The sequence below is a fragment of the Vidua macroura genome, chromosome 2 (assembly GCF_024509145.1).
Source record: "Vidua macroura isolate BioBank_ID:100142 chromosome 2, ASM2450914v1, whole genome shotgun sequence".
NCBI classification, from domain to species: Eukaryota; Metazoa; Chordata; class Aves; order Passeriformes; family Viduidae; genus Vidua; species Vidua macroura.
Genome location: NC_071572.1, coordinates 31,437,367 through 31,459,815, shown reverse-complemented (window position 1 = coordinate 31,459,815; position 22,449 = coordinate 31,437,367). Strand labels below are relative to the sequence as shown.

Sequence of the window (22,449 nt, the reverse complement as noted above, 5' to 3'; positions counted from 1 at the left end):
AGTTTTAAAAATCAAAAAGAACTGTATATGATTTTTGCATTGAGAAGGGTTGGTAAATTCAATAAATTATTTTTCCAGCTATATTTGCATGTTTGTCTCCTTAGATTTAAAAGTTTGCTTTTTTATTATTATAATTATTATTATTATTTTAAAATGTGTAATGTACTTGCTGTGTACAATGCAAATAACCATGTTTTCAGACCATCAGTATCACTTCTAATACCTGGTTGTGTAATGCCTAACTCATACTCCTCCATTTAAAAAAAGACCCAAGCCCATCCATTTTTTTAAGCTATGGTCTTTGGACTATGGGCAGTAAACAATAAATACCAATCTAATGGAAGGCTGTTACTTGATAACCATTATGCATGTCATGACAAAACTTTTCCAGGGAAATTATTTTTTACTGTGTATCAAAGCAGTTAATTGGCTATTTTTAAAGCCTTTGGGACTCACTTTTGCAAGGAAAAAGCTACCACACAGGTCCAGACATGTGTTTTTCAGTGTATCACATGGCACATTAAGTCAATTGTTCTTTTCATTAAGAGACAGCTTTTTTGGGAAGTTTGTAACCTTTCTAGCTTCTGAAGCACTTTGTGAATTCCTGCTGCTGTGCCAATCAATGAATTTCAAAGTGGAAAGCAAGAGTAAAGAATTCACCAAGAAGGGACTTGGTGAATAGCTTACTTCTAGGAAAGCTTGACAAATAGACTTCTGACCCTTTAGAGACAGTTTAAAAGTAGTGAGACAGAGCTGTGTGAGAAATTTCATCTTAATGTCAGAAGAAAAGGCCAAGGCTATATTTATCATATGTTTAAGCTGGGTGCTGGAGGAACTAAATATCTTCAGGTTACCAGTATGTGAGAGACTGCTAATACTGTTGCCAGACTTGTAGTTGTTCTGCCTTCAAGTACTTAGTCATGCTATGGTTCAACAAACTGGTTGAGGAAGATAAGAGCAAGTCATTTTCAATTTTTAAAACTCCTTATAATATCTCCCTCATTTTGTAGGGTTTGTTCCATTATTAAGGAGAATAATGCTTATTTCATGACTGGATAAACTAGTCATGTTGCAACAATTAAGCTGTTCTGTCAAAAATCTGGTATATGTAGATTGTTGAACACTGTTTTATCCCATCTCTGTAATGAAAATTTTGTGTTTCCTTAAGGCACTTTAAGCCTGTTTGACTGCTAAAAGCGAAGGGATACTTCAAAACTTGAGGTCCTGATCATATTTGATGCATGAAGAACCAGGAACTTTGGGACAGCCTTAGTGAAGCTGAATGGTATCAGTTTGAAAACAAGAATGTTTGTGTAAGGAAGTATTAAGTTCTGTCCCAGCTTTAGAATAGGGATTAATAGGGGTTAATTTTTCTTAGCAAAAGAAGTAGTTTTCTGTGTTGTGTCTTCATGTTCACATTTGGGTGCATGCATCTCAAAATTATCAAGGATTATAGTTTAGTAGTGGTTTGTTCCATGTTCTGGATGATTCTTTGTGGAGAAAGTGAACTTTAATTGTTAGGTGTTTCTCTGTTTAAACACAAGGCCAAGAAATTTCTGACAGTTGTGTCTGTAAAAGAGAATAAAACAGTTCAGAGGTGGTTCTGACACTAATGGAACCAGCCTTAATCTGCTACATGTAGCCACAGGGCTTTTTTGGTTATGCAAGGTGGTCAAGACAAAATGAAGTTCAGGAGCCTTCTGACTGGTAAACGGTATAGATGAACATGTGCCCGTCTTCCATCTCATACTCTTTAGTTTATTAGAGTACATGTAGCCCAGGAGTCCTTAAACCTTCAAAGTCTTTCTCAAGAACTCCTGCAAAAGCACAAAGTTGTAGCCCCTCTTTGTGTCCTTTAGAACATTTAAGGTCTTAATTTTCTGCAGTCATGATAAATACTGAATGTGTCTTCACAGAGCAGGGTCAGGAATCCTGAGTGGGTCATTCTGTGGGAGAGCCATCTATTACTGAAGCATGTCTATTTAAAATTATTCTTCCCTACATAAGTTGCTGTTAGGAATTTTTCTGAGAAAATTGGTGGTATTATGTTCTTAATGGAACTTGTTTTGTTGATGATTTTTAATGCATATTTCAGGACAGGTTTTATTTGAGCTTTATTACAAATAGGTTGAAATTTGAGGAAAGTGACTTTGAAAGGATTCTTAAGGATGTTTGTTTTTTCCCTAGTTGTCTTAATTTTGTATTTCCCTTTATAGCATGTAATCAAACAACCAATGGGAACTGTGCATTATGTAGTTCAGAAATTTTCAACAAAACAGTGTAAATTCCTTCCTTAACTAAATTTGTCAGCTGTAGACATTTTGAGTAAATACATGTAGGTTTGTTACATTTGTGGTTTAAGATATGCACCTCTGAAACCTGCCATTTTTCTGGTAACAGGCTGTCTTTTTGAATATTTCCAGTTGGATTTACTAGATGAAATCAGCATTATTTCAAGCCAGTAATTAAAGAAAGCATTTTACGTGAAAAGAGCTCCTAAAAATATTTATTGTCTCTGTCATCCAGAAGTTGTGAACTTTATCACAACTTTGATTTCATCTGCTTTAGGAGGCTTTTTTTTAAAAAAAAGATGTGTCAAGACTTTAGTTTTGCAGTGTGGATCTCATTAGAAGAAAATTGAGATAGTTATTAATTGACTTATGAAGAGAAATACCAAATATCTGTACCCCATATACACAGATATGGTGGTGGACAAAGGTCAGTGCTATAAATCCAAAATACAAAACGTCGGGTTGAGTTAACGGAGATTATTCATTAGCTGCAGAAGTAGTGCTGCCACTAAAGGATCATGTGGTTTGCAGAACTTAGTTATTTATGCACACTTTTATGGCTTTAATTTACAATCAAGGACAGCTTGGCTTGGAAGAACTGTAATTGGTTTGTACTACTAGCTGTCTGCCTTGCTCCTCCCTGACCAAGAAAGGTTCAGCTGCTTATTAAACAGGTGCTAAACCTCTGCAGCCCAGCAGAAGGTAAGGCAGCACTCATTTCAGTTTCCTTAATTCAGCATCCTGTGATTTGCTGTGGCTTTAACAGCTGCTACATGAGCAGCTGAGCTGTTCTTAAAGCAGGAGAAGACAGCTGGGGAGGAAGAATCACGGCAGCCATCCTAATTTAAAGCAAAACAAGAGTAAGATCATTTAAATGCTTCATGCCCAGTTTCTCCATGGAATCTAGATAGAGAGTTTGCTACCAATCTTTATAGAGTCTTCAGAGGATGTGGAATCCCTTATCCTGCTGCATAGCAATGAGTACCTCTACAAATCAGCTCTGACTATTAACTGACACAATAGCTCTTCCAGTGAAGCCCATTTACCTTTTCCCTTTAGTTTAAAACAGTAAATCATCAGGTGTAAAGGGTGACCTTGTAAAGTGTTAGTGTAGAATGAGTGTCATCACAGATCTGCAAAATGTTTCTCTATACGCTTAGTTATTTTTTTCCTCTGCAGACTTAGCATGGGATTAGAGACGAGATAGATGTCTGTGTCCTCTGGTAGTTGCACAAGTCAGTTAACAGCTTTGTTAGTGAGTGCACCAGAAACAAATAGCATAGCTATTGTAGCCCTGCAGCATTAAGAATAAAAATGAAATCCTAATTTAAATAAGGTTTGGTTTCTATTTTATTAATAGGTTTCTGGCCATACTGCTACTTAACTCAACATCCCTGAGGAGAACCCACTGCTACCTGCTTTCCTTTATATTGACTGAGTAATTTGTAGGACCCAAAAAAAGTTCTAAAACCACTTGTAATGCTGCTTTGTTATAGGAAAGACAGACCTGCAAGAGCTTGGTCAAAACTAGTTGCAGTTTTATCACTGTGAAAGACACATGAAGGTGCCACAGCATGTTAGCAATGATAAATTTACAGATGCTTCATATTTTGATTGTTTGCAGAGTGTTAGACCTACACCACAGAACGAAGCAATAACAGTTTATTTCAAGCCCGTTACGTTAAAAGCCTCTGAAAGTAAATATACCAAAGTTGCAAGCATTAGCTTTGATGGTAAGTACTGCTCCTCTCTTCTTAGAACTTGTCAAGTGCTTCTGAAAACTTACTCAAGTTTCATTGATTATTTTCACTCTCTTAACAAAACACTTTTTATAACTTTGAGAAGAAAATGGGATTTTCCTACCTGGAAAAGGCTTACAGTTCTTCTGAACTTCAGTTATTTCTGAAAGGATTGTCTTTGTTCATGATCAACAAGTAACTTAGACTGGTAAATACAGATGAGAAGAGAAGGTATTCTTATTTTTTCTAATAAACATAACTGTATTCTTATGTTAAGGCACTGATTATTTAAATGTATTTTTATTTTAAAGAGATATTTGTTTTTGAGAAATTCTAATAAACAAGGTAACAAGTACAAGTTACTCCTGGGGAAATTTCAGTTATACACAAGAAAATTTTTCACAATGAAAACAATCAGCCATTGAAATAATCTCCCCAAGAAGGAGTGGATTCTGCAGTGTTGGGCACTTAAAATCAATCTGGCCAGGGTGCTGAGACATCTTGTTTAAACTGTACTTCTGCCAGGAAAGGTTGGACCGAGTGGTCCTTGAGGTCTCCTTCCTCATATTCTATGATTTTTCTCCTACATAGTGTGACTTTAAAAATACTGTGCTGACATTTTGTAGAAAGGTACCTCTGTTCTTATAGAGATTTTAATCAACTGTTAGAATGGTGGTGACTGCTCAGATGTTACTGCTTTAAGATACTAGTTGGTGCTGTAAGTCTTTCTGCCTCGATTGCTTAAAAATGGAGTCTTATGCATGCAATAGTTGTGGTAGACGTAATTTTAGAAGTTGTATGGAAAAAGAGGAGATAATTTATTTTTATTATCATTTATGGATTAGCACTTTAGAAATTTAATAACTCATGGTTTCTAAAACAAGTGAAGTACATTTTAGCTTATAAAGTTCTGAAAGAGATGAGTTCTGTCAACCTGAGGTGATAATACATTCAGATTTTGAAGCTAGTGGGAATTGTTGTATGAGGACCTACTGACTAACATATGGTACATCTTAGAAGGAATGGTGGTTCCTGGAAAAAATACAGTTAAGCAGTTAAGCTGCTTAATGTGTTTAAGGAATTGACTTGATGAATTCTTATCAGTGAAGCAGCCAGCCCTAAATATACGCAATTTCAGCTGTCCTGATTACATGGCAGGGGCTTTAGGGACTTGGTGGCTTCTCTTAATTAGTATTTGAATGCCTTGATTTTTTTTTTTTTGGCCCTATTGCTACCAGGCTAACATGGCTTGTTCTCTGATCTTGGAGCAGATCTGAAAGCATCAATCTTGGTGCTTGTGTCGTTTGAGTTCTTACATGGATTCCACTTATCTTTTTGCAACATTTAACTTGTCTTTCATTTCTTCATTGTTTAGAAGTTGTTACATTTCTGGCCCAAGGATCCTCTCAACTGGTAGTTCTAAGTGAGGGGCCCAGCAATCTCAGGCTTCTCTTCTGTTAGGGGAGGGATAGTTTTATTCCATATTCTTAGTGGAGACTTTAATTCATCTGGATCCAAATTATCCTCTGGACATGTTCAGGTTATTTATATGACAGCAACAATCAGGCTTCCCTATTGTAGAAAAGCTTAGTAAATCAGGAAGGTCATCTAACTGGTGTTAAATGGAAAGATTTCAGAATTGAGGTCTCTTGTTTCATAGACTTTACACCATGTCAGTTTGGTTATTAAAATTCCCTTAAGCTCCACTTTTTTCCTTCCACAATAATTAATTTCTGGACTAGCTCTGTGGTATTATTCTTCCACTCATTCTAGTATAACTTAATGGATCAATTTTTGTCGGCTTTAACAAACTTCTTATATTCTTGTGTGTACAGCATCAAAAGCAAAAAGAGCATCACAGTCTTCTGGGAAAATAACTGTTAAAGCAAAAGAGAAGAGCTATTCCAAACTTGAAATACCGTATCAAGCAGAAGTGTTGGATGGGTAAGCTTCCAGTAACTGAACATAGTTCAAAAACTAAATGTTCTAAATTAGAAGGGACTATTCCCATTCGTAAACAAATGGATGAGGTTGTCTTAGCCATTAATAAGCTGGTTTCAAGGTTTGAGTTAAAATTTACCTTAGCGAATTGTTTTTAAGAACAGCTGAAAGCTGCAGATGAGCCATTTTAAAAATGCGGTATTGGAAATATTTCTGCTTTTGCATTCGCTGTTCTATTGCTATATGAAGTAAGGGTAGAGAACGTACTTTTGTTTTTAAGCAAAATTTTGGAAGAATGCTGTGTTTCCTTGGGTTTTGTTATTTATTTACAAAGTATGGCAAAGCTGACTTCAAAATCATTTTGAATGAGGTGCTATTTTATCAACAGAACTGGCAGACTATTTTAACGGCCAACAAACTAAACCTTACCTTATCAGAATTTTTGTGCTGCAGACACATGATTTGGCTAATAAAAAATACACATGATTTACACATTTTCTTAATACTTCAGTGCTTCCTTTTAGTCCTCCTATTATTCTCAGTTACATGTTTTCTTATCTTTTTTGAATTACTTAGTTATTCACATCCCTGTAGTGCTGGTAATACAGTTTCAGCATGCAGTGGGGTATGTACCTTTAGCTGTTTGAAATAATGAATTGTAGTCTTTGTGAAGGAAATTACTTAGAGGAAAATCTTTATTTTCTTTACTCTGTTTTCTTTTAATAGTTATTTAGGATTTGATCATACTGCTACACTCTTTCACATCCGTGACAGTGCTGCTGATTCTGTGGAAAGACTGATCTATCTAACAAACACATTCAGTTTTGCAGTCCTTATACATGATGTTGTATTACCAGAAGAAACAAAACCAATGTTTAAAGTAAGTCCCATTTCAGTGAATGCCTTTACCTATTAGTAAATGCTTAAATGCGATGCACTTTGTTCAGTTGTAACCTTGGTCTTCATTGTTTACTGATCTAGGTCCAGAACTTCAGTAAACCAGTCTTAATTCCACCCAATGAATCCAGATATATTTTTACACTTCATTTTATGCCTTCCACATCATCTGTTCACATAGATAACAATATCCTACTAATCACCAATGCTTCTAAATTTCACCTACCTGTCCGAGCGTACACAGGATTTCTAGATGTAAGTATTTTCCTTTTTTTTTTGGCAACTTCTGTCTAATTAGAGGCAGACTTCCTAGGACTCTTTAATTCTTTATTCTACTTTGATGTCTGCTGAAAAATTATTTTTTGTTCCCTTTAAATCTTTAGTTTTACATAGGAAGTTTATTAATGTAGAATTTTGAGATTGTCATGGTAGTGTTGTATTAAAATTATTAATGAGATTTTTAATAAGCTTAGCGTTTGAGCACACTTCATATTTCACTTATGCTAAAATACTTTTATCAATCTTTTTAGTACTTTGTACTGTCTCCGAAAACTGAGGAGCGATTTATAGATTTTGGCATATTGAGTGCAACAGAAGCTACCAGCATTTTATTTGCAGTCATCAACAGCAATCCAATAGAGGTGAGGATGCATTTATTTTTAGTTTATATTTTAAAAAATTTACATCAATGTTGTTTCTGAAAACAGTACCTTTTGTTTTTTTTAAGCTGGCTATAAAAAGTTGGCATATTATAGGGGATGGTTTGGCTGTAGAACTTCTAACAACTGAAAAGGGAAACAGAACAACAATAATTGCAAATCACCATGAACTACAAAATGCTACTGCATCTGATCAATCTTCAGTAAGTAAACCTTTGAATCTATTGCTTAAAGCTAAATATAGGAGGAGAGAAAAGAGACAAACCTCTGCAAGTTCTGTCAGTTTCATTTTAGCAGAGGAGAGATACAAATTCTTAAATTTTGTCTGAAGTCAAGTATGAAAAGGCATGTAGGCTTCCTATATTTATTTTAAGGAGCAGCATTGTATTCAAATTGCTGTTTCTGAAGTTTACCCTTTCCAAACCTAACCAATCTTGATACCCTCAGATGATGCTCATTATTAATCTGGGATGAGTGGAAATTTATCACCACAAGGAATATATAATTTTTGTATTAGTCACTTACATATGTGAACTCCTTGTTTATCACTGACAGTGGTTTTAAATGGATTTTGAGTCTGATTTTAGTGAAATTTCTTTTTGTTTAATGGAGTACATTGGTGACTTTTTCTACCATTTACAGGTGATCCTCGCATCAGGCTATTATGCAGTGTTCAGAGTAAATTTAATAGCAAAAGAACTTGAAGGAATTCATGATGGAGCTGTACAAATCACAACAGATTATGAGGTATATTTATTGTATAATAAATGGGTGTTGCCCAAAAGCTCTGTTTAGTCTTTAAGTGTTGTATTAGTGGACAGTGTGTAGCGTCAGTTGAGGTTGGAAGGGAGCTCCAGAGGTCAGGTTATCTTTGCAAGTTAACCCTGCATCATACAACAGGAGTGCTGCTAATGCTTTTATTATTATTTTTATCCAGCTTTCAGAAATATCCATTTAAATCTGACCCAATTCTTGGCAGTTTGGGTTCTTCAGTGACATGATATCAATACGTGGCTCTTGTGGCGTATCATGCTCTGGCAGTGTGCTTCTCCATACATTATCAGTTACTGAAACTGAGCTGTAATATCAGCCTTTTTTTTGTCAAAATGCAATGTCAAAGCTGTTTTGGAGAGTTAGAGAATCATTAAGGTTTACAAAGACTGGATTACCACCATGCCCACTAAACCATACTGCAGTTTGCCGCAGTTTGCTGGCACTTGATGAAACAGAATCCTTGCACTGATTAATATGGGAGGGAACAACTGGTTGCCTCAACTTCATATGCCTTGTTTTTGCAGGAGACAGAGTAATGAATAATGCAATCTGTATTTAATATCTTTCTGTGATATATGGAAAAAAACCCCAAATGTGACTCTGTGCTTATGAAATCAGGAAATTATATTACTGATTGTGTGGTTCTGATGGTGCTACAGAAAAAGGGAAATTCCCAAATTCTGCCAGTTATTGGAGATTTTAAGCTTTCTTTTAGTATATCTACACATGTATGTGACCCTGCAGTTACAGATTCTGAAGTGTTTTATTTTCTTGCTTGTTACTAGTTATTCTATTTGTATTGGTACTTGAATCTCACTGCCATCCCTTCCAGCTACTTGTCAATGTATGTCTCAAGGCATTACAGTAATACTGTGTTTTGAGAAGGTGGGTGTATCTTCTTCCCTCAGTTACTTTAAAGATGTTACTCTCCTGTTTTCCAGCAAAGTAAGCTCCATTCAAATGAGACCTATATAATATCCCATTGGGGAGCTTATGTTTTCAGTATGCTTTTCTGTTCCATGTAGAAGAGAACTGAGGATGGCTGAGTAAATGAGTGCTTCCTGCACTCCTGCAGTGACAGTTCAGAATATGATGATGGGTTGAAATCTTAATTCATGTCTCCATGTTTTAAATGTCTATATAATCTTAGACTAAATTAATTGTAGGATTTCAGGGTTTTGTTATTCTATGCAATTTAGAAGTGGAGGAAGCATTTAAAGGCTAGAAATGTAAGGGGGTTTTTTTCTAAATTTTTATTGGTTTTTTTTTGGTCCAGATTTTAACTATACCAGTGAAAGCTGTGATTGCTGTTGGCTCACTGACCTGCTCTCCGAAACATGTTTTTCTTCCACCTTCTTTTCCGGTAAGAGAGCTGGGGTGGATTAAATGTTTAATTGCTGTGGTTTTTTTTTATATGCCCTTTTCAAAGGAGACCACTGTCCTGAATTCTATGTCAAATTGCTGGAGAGATTGTGCTACTGAGTTGTTATGATCAGTCTGTCATTATTTTGGGGATTGTTTGAGATTTTTCCACTATGTGTTCCAAGCATGAGTTGTCCCTACATCTCCTCAACAGCTCACTTGAATTACTCTTGAAATACTCATGTAATGGGATAGATCTCATCAGAGGAATATATGTCAGTCAGCAGGACTTCAGTAGGTGATTGCTGCAATTGCCACATATTCCATCTTCCTTTGGAAGTCTTTTGGTACCCTTGAGGTCAAACAGTCATGCCTACAGTTGCAAAGATCATTAGTTGTTTTTTATCTTTAAGATTTTTTTTTTTTTTACTATATAGCCCCACCTTTATATGGATACTTATTACACTGAGTGCCACATCTAACACTTCATTATGGCCTCATTATGGCCTACTTCATAAGCTTTTGATAAGTTAAAATAGCTTAAAGATCCACTTCCCTTTCATTTACTGGAGATAAAGCAATTTCTGTATTCTCTATCTGAATCTACTAGAATTATTAGAATTTATTATTATGATGATTATGAAGAATTCATGTGAAGAATGTTTCTTTTGAGTGCCACATAAAAATATTTTGTTCCATGTTGGACCATAAAGAAGTAATATTTTTTAATCTCCTTTGAGTTTGTTTCTGATGAAATGGTTAAAGAACTTCTCAGTATTTCATAGTAATATGCCCATAGTCTTGTCAGCTTGATTGGGGGGGGGGGGGGCAGGGGGCTCTCTTTTGTTTGTTTGTTTTTTGTGATTTTTTGCTTTGATTTCACAATTTTTTTGGGGTGGGGGGAGGGGTGTTTGTTTTGTTTATTTCCTTTTGCTTTATTTTGTTTTGGCAGATCCTACTTCTGTGTAGGATCTGAAAGACAGCACCTGTATTTCTCAGGCATAGATTCCTTGCTGTCGTCATTCTTTCTTCTTCCCTAGATTACTGTGATTTTTATTGTCTTCATGCTTTTTCTAGGAATGTTTTCAGACAATTATTCTTTCAGGGGATCTTTGGCCTCCTGCATTTTGTTTGGGAGTATAGATTCAGATATAATTATCACCTTTGACAAGATTATAGACTATTTACTCTGGTCAAGCCTCAAGCTTTTCAGAGCAGTCAGCTTTGCTTACTACTTCCATTAGTTGATCACTTAGCTCTTTTTGTATTTGAGAGCATAAAATACTTACTTTTACTTTTCTTGGATTAATTTCAAACTAAACTTATGCTCACTGAATTCATGATACACTTACATTTAGTTCTTCTGTAATGCCTCTATTACTTATGAAAATAAGCCTAAAATAGCATAAGTTCTTTTTGTTTCAGTGTTTGGTGGAGAAACTTGACAGCTACACCATCCAGGAATAACTAGGTGCTACTATTTTAGTAACACATGCTTTTCAGTTCATACTTAGGATGTAATTCTCCTGCAGCTGCCTGGTTCCCAGAGCTGTCTGTCTGTTTATAATTTTAGAGTATTTGTACTCAAGTGTGATTTCTGGTATTCTGTTGAAGGTAGTTGGCAATACACTGACTGTGTATACAGGCCTTGTAAAGGTCAGTGTCTTGATTTAAACAAATCTTAGCTGTGTTGACTTCTGTTTCATAGTGTCATCTTTACCTCACAGTGCCACCTCTCAACTCTTCCCTGATCAAAGCTCATCTTTGAGGTCCTCTATGCTAAATAGCATTGTTCTGTTTTTCTTACTAGTGCTGAACAATTTTTTTCCTTTGTCTGTTGTTTCATGTCTAAATGCTATGTAAAGGTCTTAGCAAAATACTATTTATTTGTTCTAGACACTTTAACAAACCTGTATCTTGTCCCATTGATGACAGTTTGTTATTCATAGGAATCCACAGATGAAGTTCAGATATACCTCCTAATTCAGTTTTACAGGACTGTACTGTTAAGGATTTATTTTTGTAGTTTCTTTCCCTCTGCAGTTACTACTGTTGAGACTGTTGCAATATGTGACTGTTTCCTGAGGCCACAGGCAAATTTTGAACCTGCAAAAGACCTCTTCCATGTCTCCACTTAAACTCAGAGAATTTTTTTTTAAAGTCTAAAGTATTGATTTAAAGGGAAGAAGAGAAACATGTTCATTAAAAGATAGTCTTGGGTATTTATATTTGCTTGTACTGTTTTTTGTTTTTTTTTCATAAATCTGAAGTCTCCCTACCAGTCCTGAGTTGCACTTTTCTTCTGCTTTTGTTTCTATTATTTGTTTCCTCTACACATATCTGGGTTGGGTGTTGAGATAAGGTGTAAAACATGACCATAGAATCATTGATTTACAACTGAGACAGGGGTAGAGCTTAAGCATTGTAAGGATTTTGATCATGACAATTAAACTACATTTTCTGTGCTTAAAAGGTGGAATAATGTTTGACTCAGAAAGGGAGGCAGGCTGTAAAGGTGTGGGGAAAAGAACTTCCTGTTTTCTTCCTAAATGTAGTTTTGGTGTGTTGTGTCTCAATTTCATTTGGGAGCAGGGAGGAGTGTTTTAAAAGGCCTCTGTCACCTGTAGTTTTTGAATTGTAGCTTCCCTTTACTCTTCCTTTCAGATTATTTCTAATTCTTAGTGACTAATTACTATTTCTAATTGCCAGCAGTGATCTTTTACAAAAACACTGTTTCCCTTTTGCAATAGGAGGCTCAGCAAACTGAAGTTTTCTCTTGCCTTTCCTCTTCTGATATTTTTTTTATCATGATTTGGTTAAAGAGAGCTGTTGCCCGAGCCATTCCAAGATATTCCAAGGTGTTCTTAATTTTCAAAGAAGGGTGAAATGTGTTTGGAATCAGATGGATGAAAAAATACAGCTTCACAGTAACTTACTATCTTGAAGTGTTGCAAATGGCATTTCTTTACGATAGCGTAGTTAAAATCGCAGTTTAACATTTCAGCAGTGCAGTGGTCTTTGCCAGCCTGCATAAATAGATACATATGCTAGGGAAAATGCATATCCTGCAGACCTTTTTCCTTTTATTTTCCTTAGGGGAAAGTAGTTCACCAAAGCCTGAACATTATGAACTCCTTTTCTCAGAAAGTGAAAATACAACACATACGGTCTCTGTCAGAAGATGTAAGGTTTTATTATAAGAGGCTAAGAAGTAATAAAGAAGATTTAGAGCCAGGAAAAAAATCAAAGGTTTGTTTATGTCTTGTTTCTAAACGTTTATAAGTTCTCTTTTCTATATAGCATATGGTAAGTTTCTGTGTTCAACAGAAATCTTCCCTCTTTTATCTTTGGTTGTTAGATTTACTGTGCTGTTTAATTGATCAGCTCTTGCATGTTTTGCAGATTGCAAATATTTATTTTGATCCTGGCTTACAGTGTGGAGATCATTGTTATGTAGGATTGCCTTTTCTACCTAAATGTAAGTAAAGTTCAACTTTATAATGAAAATCATTTAAAATAAGTTTTCTCCTTAAGTAATGATTTTACTTGAAGATGTATAAAAACACATTATTTCCTACAGCGGAATCTAAAGTTCAGCACAGCATAGCAATGCAAGAAGATGCATGGGATACTGACTGGGACTTGCATGAGAATTTATTCAAAGAATGGACAGAAATAAAAGAGAACTCAAGCCATAGGTAAGCATTTTATTTCTGTTGTTTGCTCAGGCCTTAAGTCAGTAATAATTCTGTGATATGTGTGCTCCTATAGAATACAAAGCTTCTTAATATTGCTGTGTTTTTTAAGAGAGGGAGTCAAGAAGGAATTACTTGACCTTCTCTGCAAAACCTTTAAAGAGAGCATTTTAAAAGTTTAAAAACAGTAATAATTTTCCTCAATTAAAGGAAACACTGGAAGTTACTATTCACTTAGTTCCTGGAGTTCTTGAGAAGATTGTTAACAGCAAGGCAGTCTCTACTCCACAAAAATTTCCAAAACCAGATTATACTGGTTGTTCAGTATCCCTGCTTAAACTGTTTAAAATCATATCCTCAATATCCCTTTTAAGATTTCATAAGGTTTTCTATTATTACCATACCGTGACATTTGCATTTCAATGAATTAAAAAATTTTCTTGTGTTTTACCTTGAGAAGATTAATGGTTACTACTTAATATTTAGAAAAGTCAAACTCTGTAGACTGCTACATAAAATGCTTTAAACATCTGCCTTCTCATACATAAAGTTGATTTAATCTCCAAGAGATGCAAGTTAACATAAACAGCAAGTGAATGTGTCTTTTGTGTTGATAGCATCCAGATTACCCTTTCAAAAAAGGCATGTGAAGAAACAAAATATTTGTATGCAACTAAATAGTTCTCCCCTTATCACCTCTGTGTTATAATGGTTATATATTATTAACTCCTGAGAAAATCTGATCTAAACAGAATTCTCTATTTAGCTGCACCACTGACTTTCAAGAATGTTCTATCCCCTACACTAAGAGAATAGTAAAGGAGAATGCTACTAAAGATTATTTCTGAATAAGGAGAAGTTCTAACTTGAATATACAATGCTTTAATATTTATTATAATATATTTTAAAGTATTGAATAATTAAAGTTACCCAGCTGTCCAAAGGATCATTCAGGGAAAGGAGAGAGAACTTCTGAAAACAAAGAGGTTGTGAGTTTCTCCAAAATATTTCTCTGGGTTTGAAGCCTAATATTTTGTCTGTTTTGCTGACTGGAGAGCTCAGTACTTTTAGTTTAGTTTCAACTCATGCTGGAGAGTTTGTGGGAGAAGGGGACCCAAGTCTGTTGTGGAGGTTGTTTAATAGCAAAGAACTTCATTCACTGATGGAAGTAGCTAGCACCAAGTATGACTTGTTCAGATTTGCTTTAGGTTTATTAGAGAGGTGTGCAGGCACACAGTCTGTGTATCCATTGCTTTTAGAGTACATGTACTGATACCTATGCAGGCAAAATAAATTTTCTGGATTGTGGATGCTATATTGGATTTTTTCCTTTTGACTGTTTGTACCTTTGCAAATCATCAAATAGATTTCAGGTTATTTTTCTTACTGATCTGAATCTCAGTGATATTCTCAAAATTTGTTTATGCAAAATGTAAAAGTGAGTTTTATAACTGTTTCTCCAGACTGAATGCTGTATTTGAAGTGGACACAGATCTTCAGAAGGATGTTAGGTTGAAAATTACAGCAGAAATGTCCTGGCCTTCCATCCTTAGTTCACCACGCCATCTAAACTTCCCTCTTACCAACACAAACAGCTCATCAGTAAGTTATTTTAGTGATAGTATAATTTAAACAGATGTTTCTAATTGCATTAATGGTAATGTAAACTTACAAAAAAAATTCTCTCTGAATAGGAAGAAGAAATTTTTGTAGAAAATCCAGCTGATGCTCCTGTGTATGTTCAGTTTCTTCCAGTAGCTCTGTATTCTAACCCATCTACTTTTGTTGATAAGCTGTTAGAACGGTAAGTGTTGTTGTGGAAAGCTTGAGGTGTTCTCATTGGGCAGAGAAAATGCATTTTACAAGGAATGAATCTGTGATATGGTAGTTGTGTTGGTAGCTCATACTGGCCACCTCTAGAACTCGAATCATTAGGCCAGTTGAGAACTGAACCTATTGCCATTGGATACAAATCTGTATTTTTTACTGAGCTAAAATGTGTTTACTTTTCTTCTTTAACTTGATGTACAACGGGGGAAATAAGAAAAAATAAAATCAAGTGATGCTCTCAGCTGCATATTGGGCTACCACAGATACTTGATTTGTGCTAAAATCCATAAATGCAAGTATGTCATTACCTTCCCAGATCTCTGAGAAAGAAAAAATTGCAATTTCATTTCAGGTTTAATTTGAGTAAACCAGCTAATTTCAATCAGAGGACTCTAGAGTTTCAGGTCTTCAGAAATTGTGTAAGTATTTCAATGCATTCTTGGTAATTTTAAATTCAGGTATTTTAATGTTTTAATAAGAGTTCAGTCATGCATGTCTTCACGTTCAGGCATTATTGTGGAAAATGTAATATAAATGTAATATCTGTTGGATATCAGGAAATTGGGAAAATAAATATTTCTTCAAATGTAACTAATAAAGTGTCACTTTTTCTATATGCTTACATTATAATACAACTGTGGAAGCTACAGGAAAACTGTATTTTCTCATTCTCTTACTGGCAGGTTTATTTTCTTCAGCATAGTGGTTACTAGTTCTAAAATTAGCAAAGAATTGATTATTCCATTGCTTTGTTGGTTCTCTTAAGTGATTTGAGTATTGTGGACTACTTTTAAGTGTGTGCATTTTCATATAGAGCATCCTAAGCACTTCCTTTTTTATCTGACTTTTCCCCTCCGTTTGCAGTTTGTTTTAGATTACCATACGATGCTTACTTAGTGTCTCAAGACAAATGGGAAACTTAGCAAAATACACTTTTTTGGGTAGTGCTTAACAATGGAAATTTCTGAGGGGAAGAAATATTCCATAATGGCTTGATACTAATTTAGTGCTCAAAATATATATGTAAGAACTTCTGATCTCTTTCTTCCACTAGAAGTTTATGAATCTACATGGGTGAAGTTTAGCTCAATTCTGTTTTGTTTTGTTCTGCTTCTCCATTAATATAAGCAGTTTATTAATAAGTAGGGAAATGGTTGTGCTACCAGAGTTTCTGGTTAAAAAAACCAGAATATATCATTGAGTAATATCCTTTTTTTAGGACAAGACCAATTTTCTAGCTAAAATAATACCATTTCCATCAAATACATGTAAAAATGTCCTATTTTTTAAAGCCTTGCTTTGTTTGCCCCATCCTCTTAAGGTCCAACCACTACAGACTGCTGTGGGACTTACAAAGGGCCTGGCTCGTCATTTCATTTTAAGTCTAATATTAAAACCTGGTGAGAGAAAGTCTGTCAAAGTAAAGTTCACTCCAGTTCTTAATAAAACTGTTTCATCGTTGATTGTTATAAGGTAAGAGATATTTCTGAAATAAGCGTGAGTTTTTCTCTGTTTTTCTATTTATATATAAGATCATACTTACAATCAGCTGTCAAGAAGCTATTGCTTTTACAAGAATAATTGTAGAATCTTATGTGTCTGAAAGACTTAATGTAATTGTGACATGTCTTAGAGTATTTTAACTGTATTCAGTATATATTCAGTAGTATAGATATATAAGCCACTGTTACACTTACCACAGAATCACAGAAGGGCTTGGTTTGGAAGGGACCTTGAAAAGTCATTAATCCAACCCCCTGCAATACCAGGGACATCTTCAGGTTTCTCAAAGCTCTGTCATACCTGATCTTGAATGTTTCCAGGGATGGGGCATCTACAACCTCTCTGGGCAATTTGTTCCCGTGTTTCAGTACCCTCATGGTAAATTTTTTGTTTTCCCCGTATCTAGTCTGAATCTACCTTGTTTTAGTTTTAAAACCATCACCCCTTTTCCTGTCACTGCTGGGCCTATTAAAAAGTTTGTCCCCATCTTTCTTACATACTCCCTTTAAGTACTGGAGCTCCTGTGTGGTCACCAGGAAACTTTCTCTTCTCCAGGCTGAATAATGCCAATTCTCTCAGCCTCTCCTCATAGCAGAGGTGCTCCATACCTCTGATCATCTTGATGCCTCTTGTCTGGACTTGTTCCAACAGGTCCATGTCTTTCCTGTGCTGAGGACCCCAGAGCTGGACACAGCACTCCTGGTGGGGTCTCACCAGAGCAGAGTAGAGGGGCAGAGTCCCCTCCCAGGCCCTGCTGGCCACACTGCTTTGGATACAGCCCAGGGTATGATTGGCTTGCTGGGCTGTGAGTGCACATTGCTGGGTCATGTCCAGCCTCTCATCCACCAATACATGGAGACTTGATTTCTGAAATACATTCTACATCGTCTTGAAAGAAGGGTCTCTGGTTAGAGATGCCCTTTGGAAGATAAAGCTACAATGCAAGTTCAGTCTTTCTAGTAAAGAGCATTGAGTTCACTTTTTTGTCAGGTGTGATGCCTTAGTAAGAGATAAGAGATTTTAACTAGTATTTCACTGGGGTTTGTGTTTCTATGTTATGTTGTGATTTCTTAGGGCTTTGTCTTGCAAACACTATGTTTGGGACCCCTGTTGTTTACTTCCATGTTGTGGGGAATTAGCTGTGGAGCAGCTATTTGAACAGGATATTTGTTCTTCAGATTTGGGATACAGACTCATAGTCTATGGAGGAGCTTTTATGAATGTTTCCTCTCACCCATTTTTTTTTCCACAGAAATAATTTGACTGTAGTGGATGCCATAATGGTACAAGGGCAAGGAACAACTGAGAGCTTGAAGGTTGCAGGCAAACCTCCTGGTCCAGGAAGTTCTTTACGCTTTAAAATCACAGAAGCATTATTAAAAGATTGTTCAGAAAGTGAGTACTTCTTGAGCTAATATGCTGAACAGAAATAAGTAATATTTTTTGTGTAAAACTTGACATGTGTGGAAATATTTTTCCCCTCTTCTAGTGACCCAGAAATTCAACTCCTTTAAATACATTAAAATTGCTGATTATTTAGGCAGAATACAAAATACAGTATGGTTTTTGTTTTAAAATGAGAACTAGGAAATAAAACAGAAGCTCTTTGTCCACTTAAATTCAAGACAGAGGAGGCGAAGATCTTGGCATATTTACTAGCAAAATCTCTAGTTGCTAAATTTAATACAAATTGGATCATGAGTGTAACTTCCTGTGTACTTCTTTTCTTCACACCTTCATAATCTTTAAGCACATAACCATTGGGGAAAAAAGGTTGGGCAGGTTCCTTAATGAAGATTAAATTGCAACCAGATTCTACCCTGTAATCATAGAGAGGTTTTCTGCTCTGTGGCCTCAGGCTTTCTTCTGAGAGGAGAGCTAAGAGTAACTATATTACCTAAGAAACTGATAAAAGAGTTTTAGTTATATCTGGTATGAAAATCTGCTTTGCTACTTTGCAGTTTTCCAGACATTTCTAAGTGCCATGTTAATTATTATCTGGGATTTTTCTGCTTTTTGTGAGGGGTGAGTAAGAAAACTTGAAGTAAAGCTTAGTCATTGCCTTATTGCCTTTGACCTGTTGTGGTTAGAGATGTTTTTTTGCTCATAAGATAAATGTAGTTAAGCCATGTATTTTTATTTTTAAGACACACAAAAAAAGAAACAAAAAAAAAACCCCATTTTAATTTTCTCTTGCTGGGACTGTTCACAGAATACCACAACATTAGGCAGTACATCAAAGAACTTTGCAGTTTAGGTGATTTCTTTGTGGGGCAGCAGTGCTGTCAGAGGTTAGGGGGTTTGGTTTTTTTTCTGTGATGAGTTAGAGGGTTCTGGAATTGTACAAGTGCCCTACCTTGACAGTGGTGGGAATCTGGCTGCAGAGATATGTTTCTACAAGTTAATTTCTATGGACCTTGCTAGTCTCCCTTCTGCTGTAATAGGAACAGAACTCTATTCTGCTGTAAAATATGAATATAGTGAAGGATATCTTCTTGGCATAACACTAACCACTGCTGTTTGTTTCTAGAAATGAAATATAAAGAACCGAATTTCACACTCAGAAGAACGTTTAAAGTGGAAAATACAGGGCAGCTGCAGATTAATGTGAAAACGATGGAAATCAGTGGCTACACATGTGAAGGATATGGATTTAAAGTAGTTAACTGTCAGGAATTTGCACTAAGTGCCAATGCCTCTAAAGACATTGTCATATTGTAAGTGCTTTTTCTTACATCTAAATGGAGCATTACATTTGTAATTTTAATTTTGTTTCAGGGGAAAACTCTCTTGGTTAAATTCTGAGGGCTTTTTTCTGAAGTTTTGAGTGTATAGGGGTTTTGCACAGTGTTATACAACTATGACATTTTTCTCTCTTCTTGAAAACACTATTTGATTTTTCGTTATACCATGGTTTTGTGACTGACTATAGCATTACTTCTATTACTGTCCAGTAAGTATAACTTGCTATGTTGGAATAATGTTACTATATGGGGTTATATAAATTTCCCTCATTTAGCTTGTGAATACACATGGGACCTAGACCTACATATGGTTTTGGTGCATTGCAGTATGTAAAAGAGAGCCTTCAGTCCAAGGATTTTTATTGTAATGCACAATATTTTCGTCTTGAATATTTTTTCTGTTGCCTTAATGACAATGATTGTGTAGTTCTGTCATTTTTTTTATTGTAAAAAATCTCTGCACCAAACACTGATCTTTTAACAGTGCTTTGTTGTAAAGTTAACTATTCAGAAAATAGTATCTAAAAAAGTATCTAAAAAGTTCAGAAGTTGCTTCTGGTCTGCAAGTGGATGTATGAAATATTGCTGCAGTGAAATAGTATTTCACTAGTATTTCTGCACAATCTTAGTTTGTGATGAGACTGTGACACAGTGGTAATGTTTTTGAAAAGTAAGGTTTGTGACTCAAAGGTGAAATCTTAAAATTTTATAGCTCACACAGTAGTTGGTTCCATTACTTACTTGGACCTGCTGTTACATTTTTACTGCATTCTTAGCTTTTATTAACAGGAGTGGTAAAACATTATTTTCAGGTATTATAACTTCATATGGTTCTTCAGGAGTAATTAGAATCAGATGTGTTAAGCATAGATGTTAATGAACATAGTCAAACACATCTTGAAGTATTTGAAAGATACACAAGTATTTTTAGGTTGTGTGGTAATTGATGGAGTTGAATTACAGGTTTGTAATTTGTAATTTATGAGTTATAAAAATTGCCTCAAACTTTTGTGCTGTTCATATGAAAAGTTCTGATGTTCTTTATGTTGTTTCCAGGTTTACACCAGATTTCACTGCTTCCAGAGTTATACGTGAATTAAAATTCATCACTGCAGGAGGCTCTGAATTTGTATTTATCTTGAATGCATCGCTTCCATATCACATGTTGGCAACATGTGCTGAAGCACTGCCCAGGCCCAACTGGGAACTGGCACTGTACATAATCATCTCAGGAATAATGAGGTTGTGTGTGTGTTTGTTCTTACTGCTGTATGGGCATGAGCTGCCACTGCTTGAATACGGGTTACACAGAAGCACATGGGTATTCAGCACATGCTCTAATTGTTGTACAGTAAAATAGGTTAAAAGGAGATTAAATAGATAAACACTCCTATAGATTGAGTGTGAACTGTTTAAGGCAAAGGAGTACTGACTTTCTGCTCAAACCAAGGACAAAATAATACACTTCTTGCTTGAACCTGTTTCTTTAAGTGAGATACATACTCCTGTTAACCCTGATAAATCTGTAGGGGTTTTGATAAATAAGCCAAACTTTAAACGTATTAGGTATTAAAGCACTGATAGCAGTGAATTCCTGTGGAAATGTAAGCATCCTTCTGGAGTATTGTGCTTCAGAGAGATATAAGGCAGTGACTGTAATGAGCTTAGCAGATGCCTTGGATGAATTTAACTTTGCTGCCACTTGTAATGTGACAGACAACTGGTGATACTAATAATGGGATTTCTGAGAACCTGAAGGACATTGTTTGCAACACTGCACACTCTCAGGTTATGTAGTAGGATATTAATGCACATTTTTCCTCAGCAAACAGACATGTTAATTATACCTTGTTGAATTATAAGTTGAAAATGCCATCATTTTCACAGTCTAACCTGTACCTATCTTTATTTGAAATCAAGAGTTATAAACCCTATGTCCCTGTTCACCTCTTGGATGTGAGACACTTTACCCCACTGCTTTTGTGCAGAGAAAACCCTAGCATGGAAACTTATCAGTATGAGGTTTTACTTATCAGTAGCAACAAATGCTGTTTTTCTTAGTGTAAGCTTATATCTTAGTGTGAAATGTACTGGTGCTGTAGATGCCTGTGAAGAAAAAGTGGTCTTTCTGTGTGCTGCAAATCCAAAGCGTTATCATATACATGTCATATTCCCTTTCCCCCCCCCCACAGTAAGTTACTGGCTCTTGCATTTTGCAGATGTTCACTTAGGTTGTTTTTTGTTGTAGGGCTTAACAAAAGAAATAGAGACGATAAAGTTACAACCCACTTAATTTTCTTTTTTGACTCTTCAGCACTTTCCTAAGTAATGCAGTGTTTAGTGAGGAAATGGCGTTTTCCAAAGTAAGAGGAAAATTTCTGTTAGGAAATTTTGTGTCGTCACTAACACTGCATTACTTAAAAGTGCTGAGTGAGTACTTATGTGGTTTTCTTCTGTATATGTGCTAGAAGTTTATAGGCTGAGTTTGGTTTTAATTCTGTGACAAAGTAATGTTTGTCAGTCCATAAGTGTAGTTTGCTTGGATAATTTTATATGTGCTGTATTTGTTAATTAGACTTTACAAAGAATAGAGAATACTAATCCCTTCCCTTACTATGTCTTTTTCCTAAAAATACAAAAATCCTTAGCAGCAAACTAGAGAAGAGTCCTAATATATTTTATAATATTCCAAGAGTCCTGTGCATAAACTGCTTTTAACTTTTAGGATGCCATCATGTATGTGTTTGGTAGTTGCCACTAAAATAACTCTTCTGTGTCACTGCAAAGCTATCCTTAATTCCTAGGAATGAGCACTAGGAGTTTGTATAGTCTATGTTTTTTAATTTGATAAGGTGATGTTTATTTTTACCTTCCCTAAATCACTGTTGCTTTGAATAGTTACATGCTTGTGGCTCCAGGTTTTGAAGTCCAACTTCTTTTCTTTTGGATTAATACACTTGGCAACTGCATGTCAGGCTTGCATCTAGTTCCCATTCTCAATACTGGTGATGTGC

The 22,449-nt window shown here is 35.5% G+C and overlaps 1 protein-coding gene across 2 annotated transcripts in view; it reads left to right on the top strand.

Annotated features, from left to right (window-relative positions):
* Nucleotides 1-22,449, top strand: part of TMEM131 (transmembrane protein 131) — a 93,791-nt gene that overhangs the window by 55,124 nt on the left and 16,218 nt on the right. The window contains exons 12-29 of one of the 2 annotated variants that reach the window (XM_053970027.1): nucleotides 3,916-4,024; nucleotides 5,866-5,974; nucleotides 6,698-6,851; nucleotides 6,953-7,123; nucleotides 7,399-7,509; nucleotides 7,596-7,730; nucleotides 8,170-8,274; nucleotides 9,578-9,664; nucleotides 12,760-12,912; nucleotides 13,066-13,141; nucleotides 13,244-13,361; nucleotides 14,822-14,960; nucleotides 15,053-15,162; nucleotides 15,541-15,607; nucleotides 16,510-16,661; nucleotides 17,944-18,086; nucleotides 19,222-19,408; nucleotides 20,492-20,677. In XM_053970027.1, the coding sequence (XP_053826002.1) occupies nucleotides 3,916-4,024; nucleotides 5,866-5,974; nucleotides 6,698-6,851; nucleotides 6,953-7,123; nucleotides 7,399-7,509; nucleotides 7,596-7,730; nucleotides 8,170-8,274; nucleotides 9,578-9,664; nucleotides 12,760-12,912; nucleotides 13,066-13,141; nucleotides 13,244-13,361; nucleotides 14,822-14,960; nucleotides 15,053-15,162; nucleotides 15,541-15,607; nucleotides 16,510-16,661; nucleotides 17,944-18,086; nucleotides 19,222-19,408; nucleotides 20,492-20,677 (2,312 nt within the window). The remainder of the gene's footprint in view (nucleotides 1-3,915; nucleotides 4,025-5,865; nucleotides 5,975-6,697; nucleotides 6,852-6,952; nucleotides 7,124-7,398; nucleotides 7,510-7,595; nucleotides 7,731-8,169; nucleotides 8,275-9,577; nucleotides 9,665-12,759; nucleotides 12,913-13,065; nucleotides 13,142-13,243; nucleotides 13,362-14,821; nucleotides 14,961-15,052; nucleotides 15,163-15,540; nucleotides 15,608-16,509; nucleotides 16,662-17,943; nucleotides 18,087-19,221; nucleotides 19,409-20,491; nucleotides 20,678-22,449) is intronic. The other variant, XM_053970028.1, reaches the window with a different exon arrangement.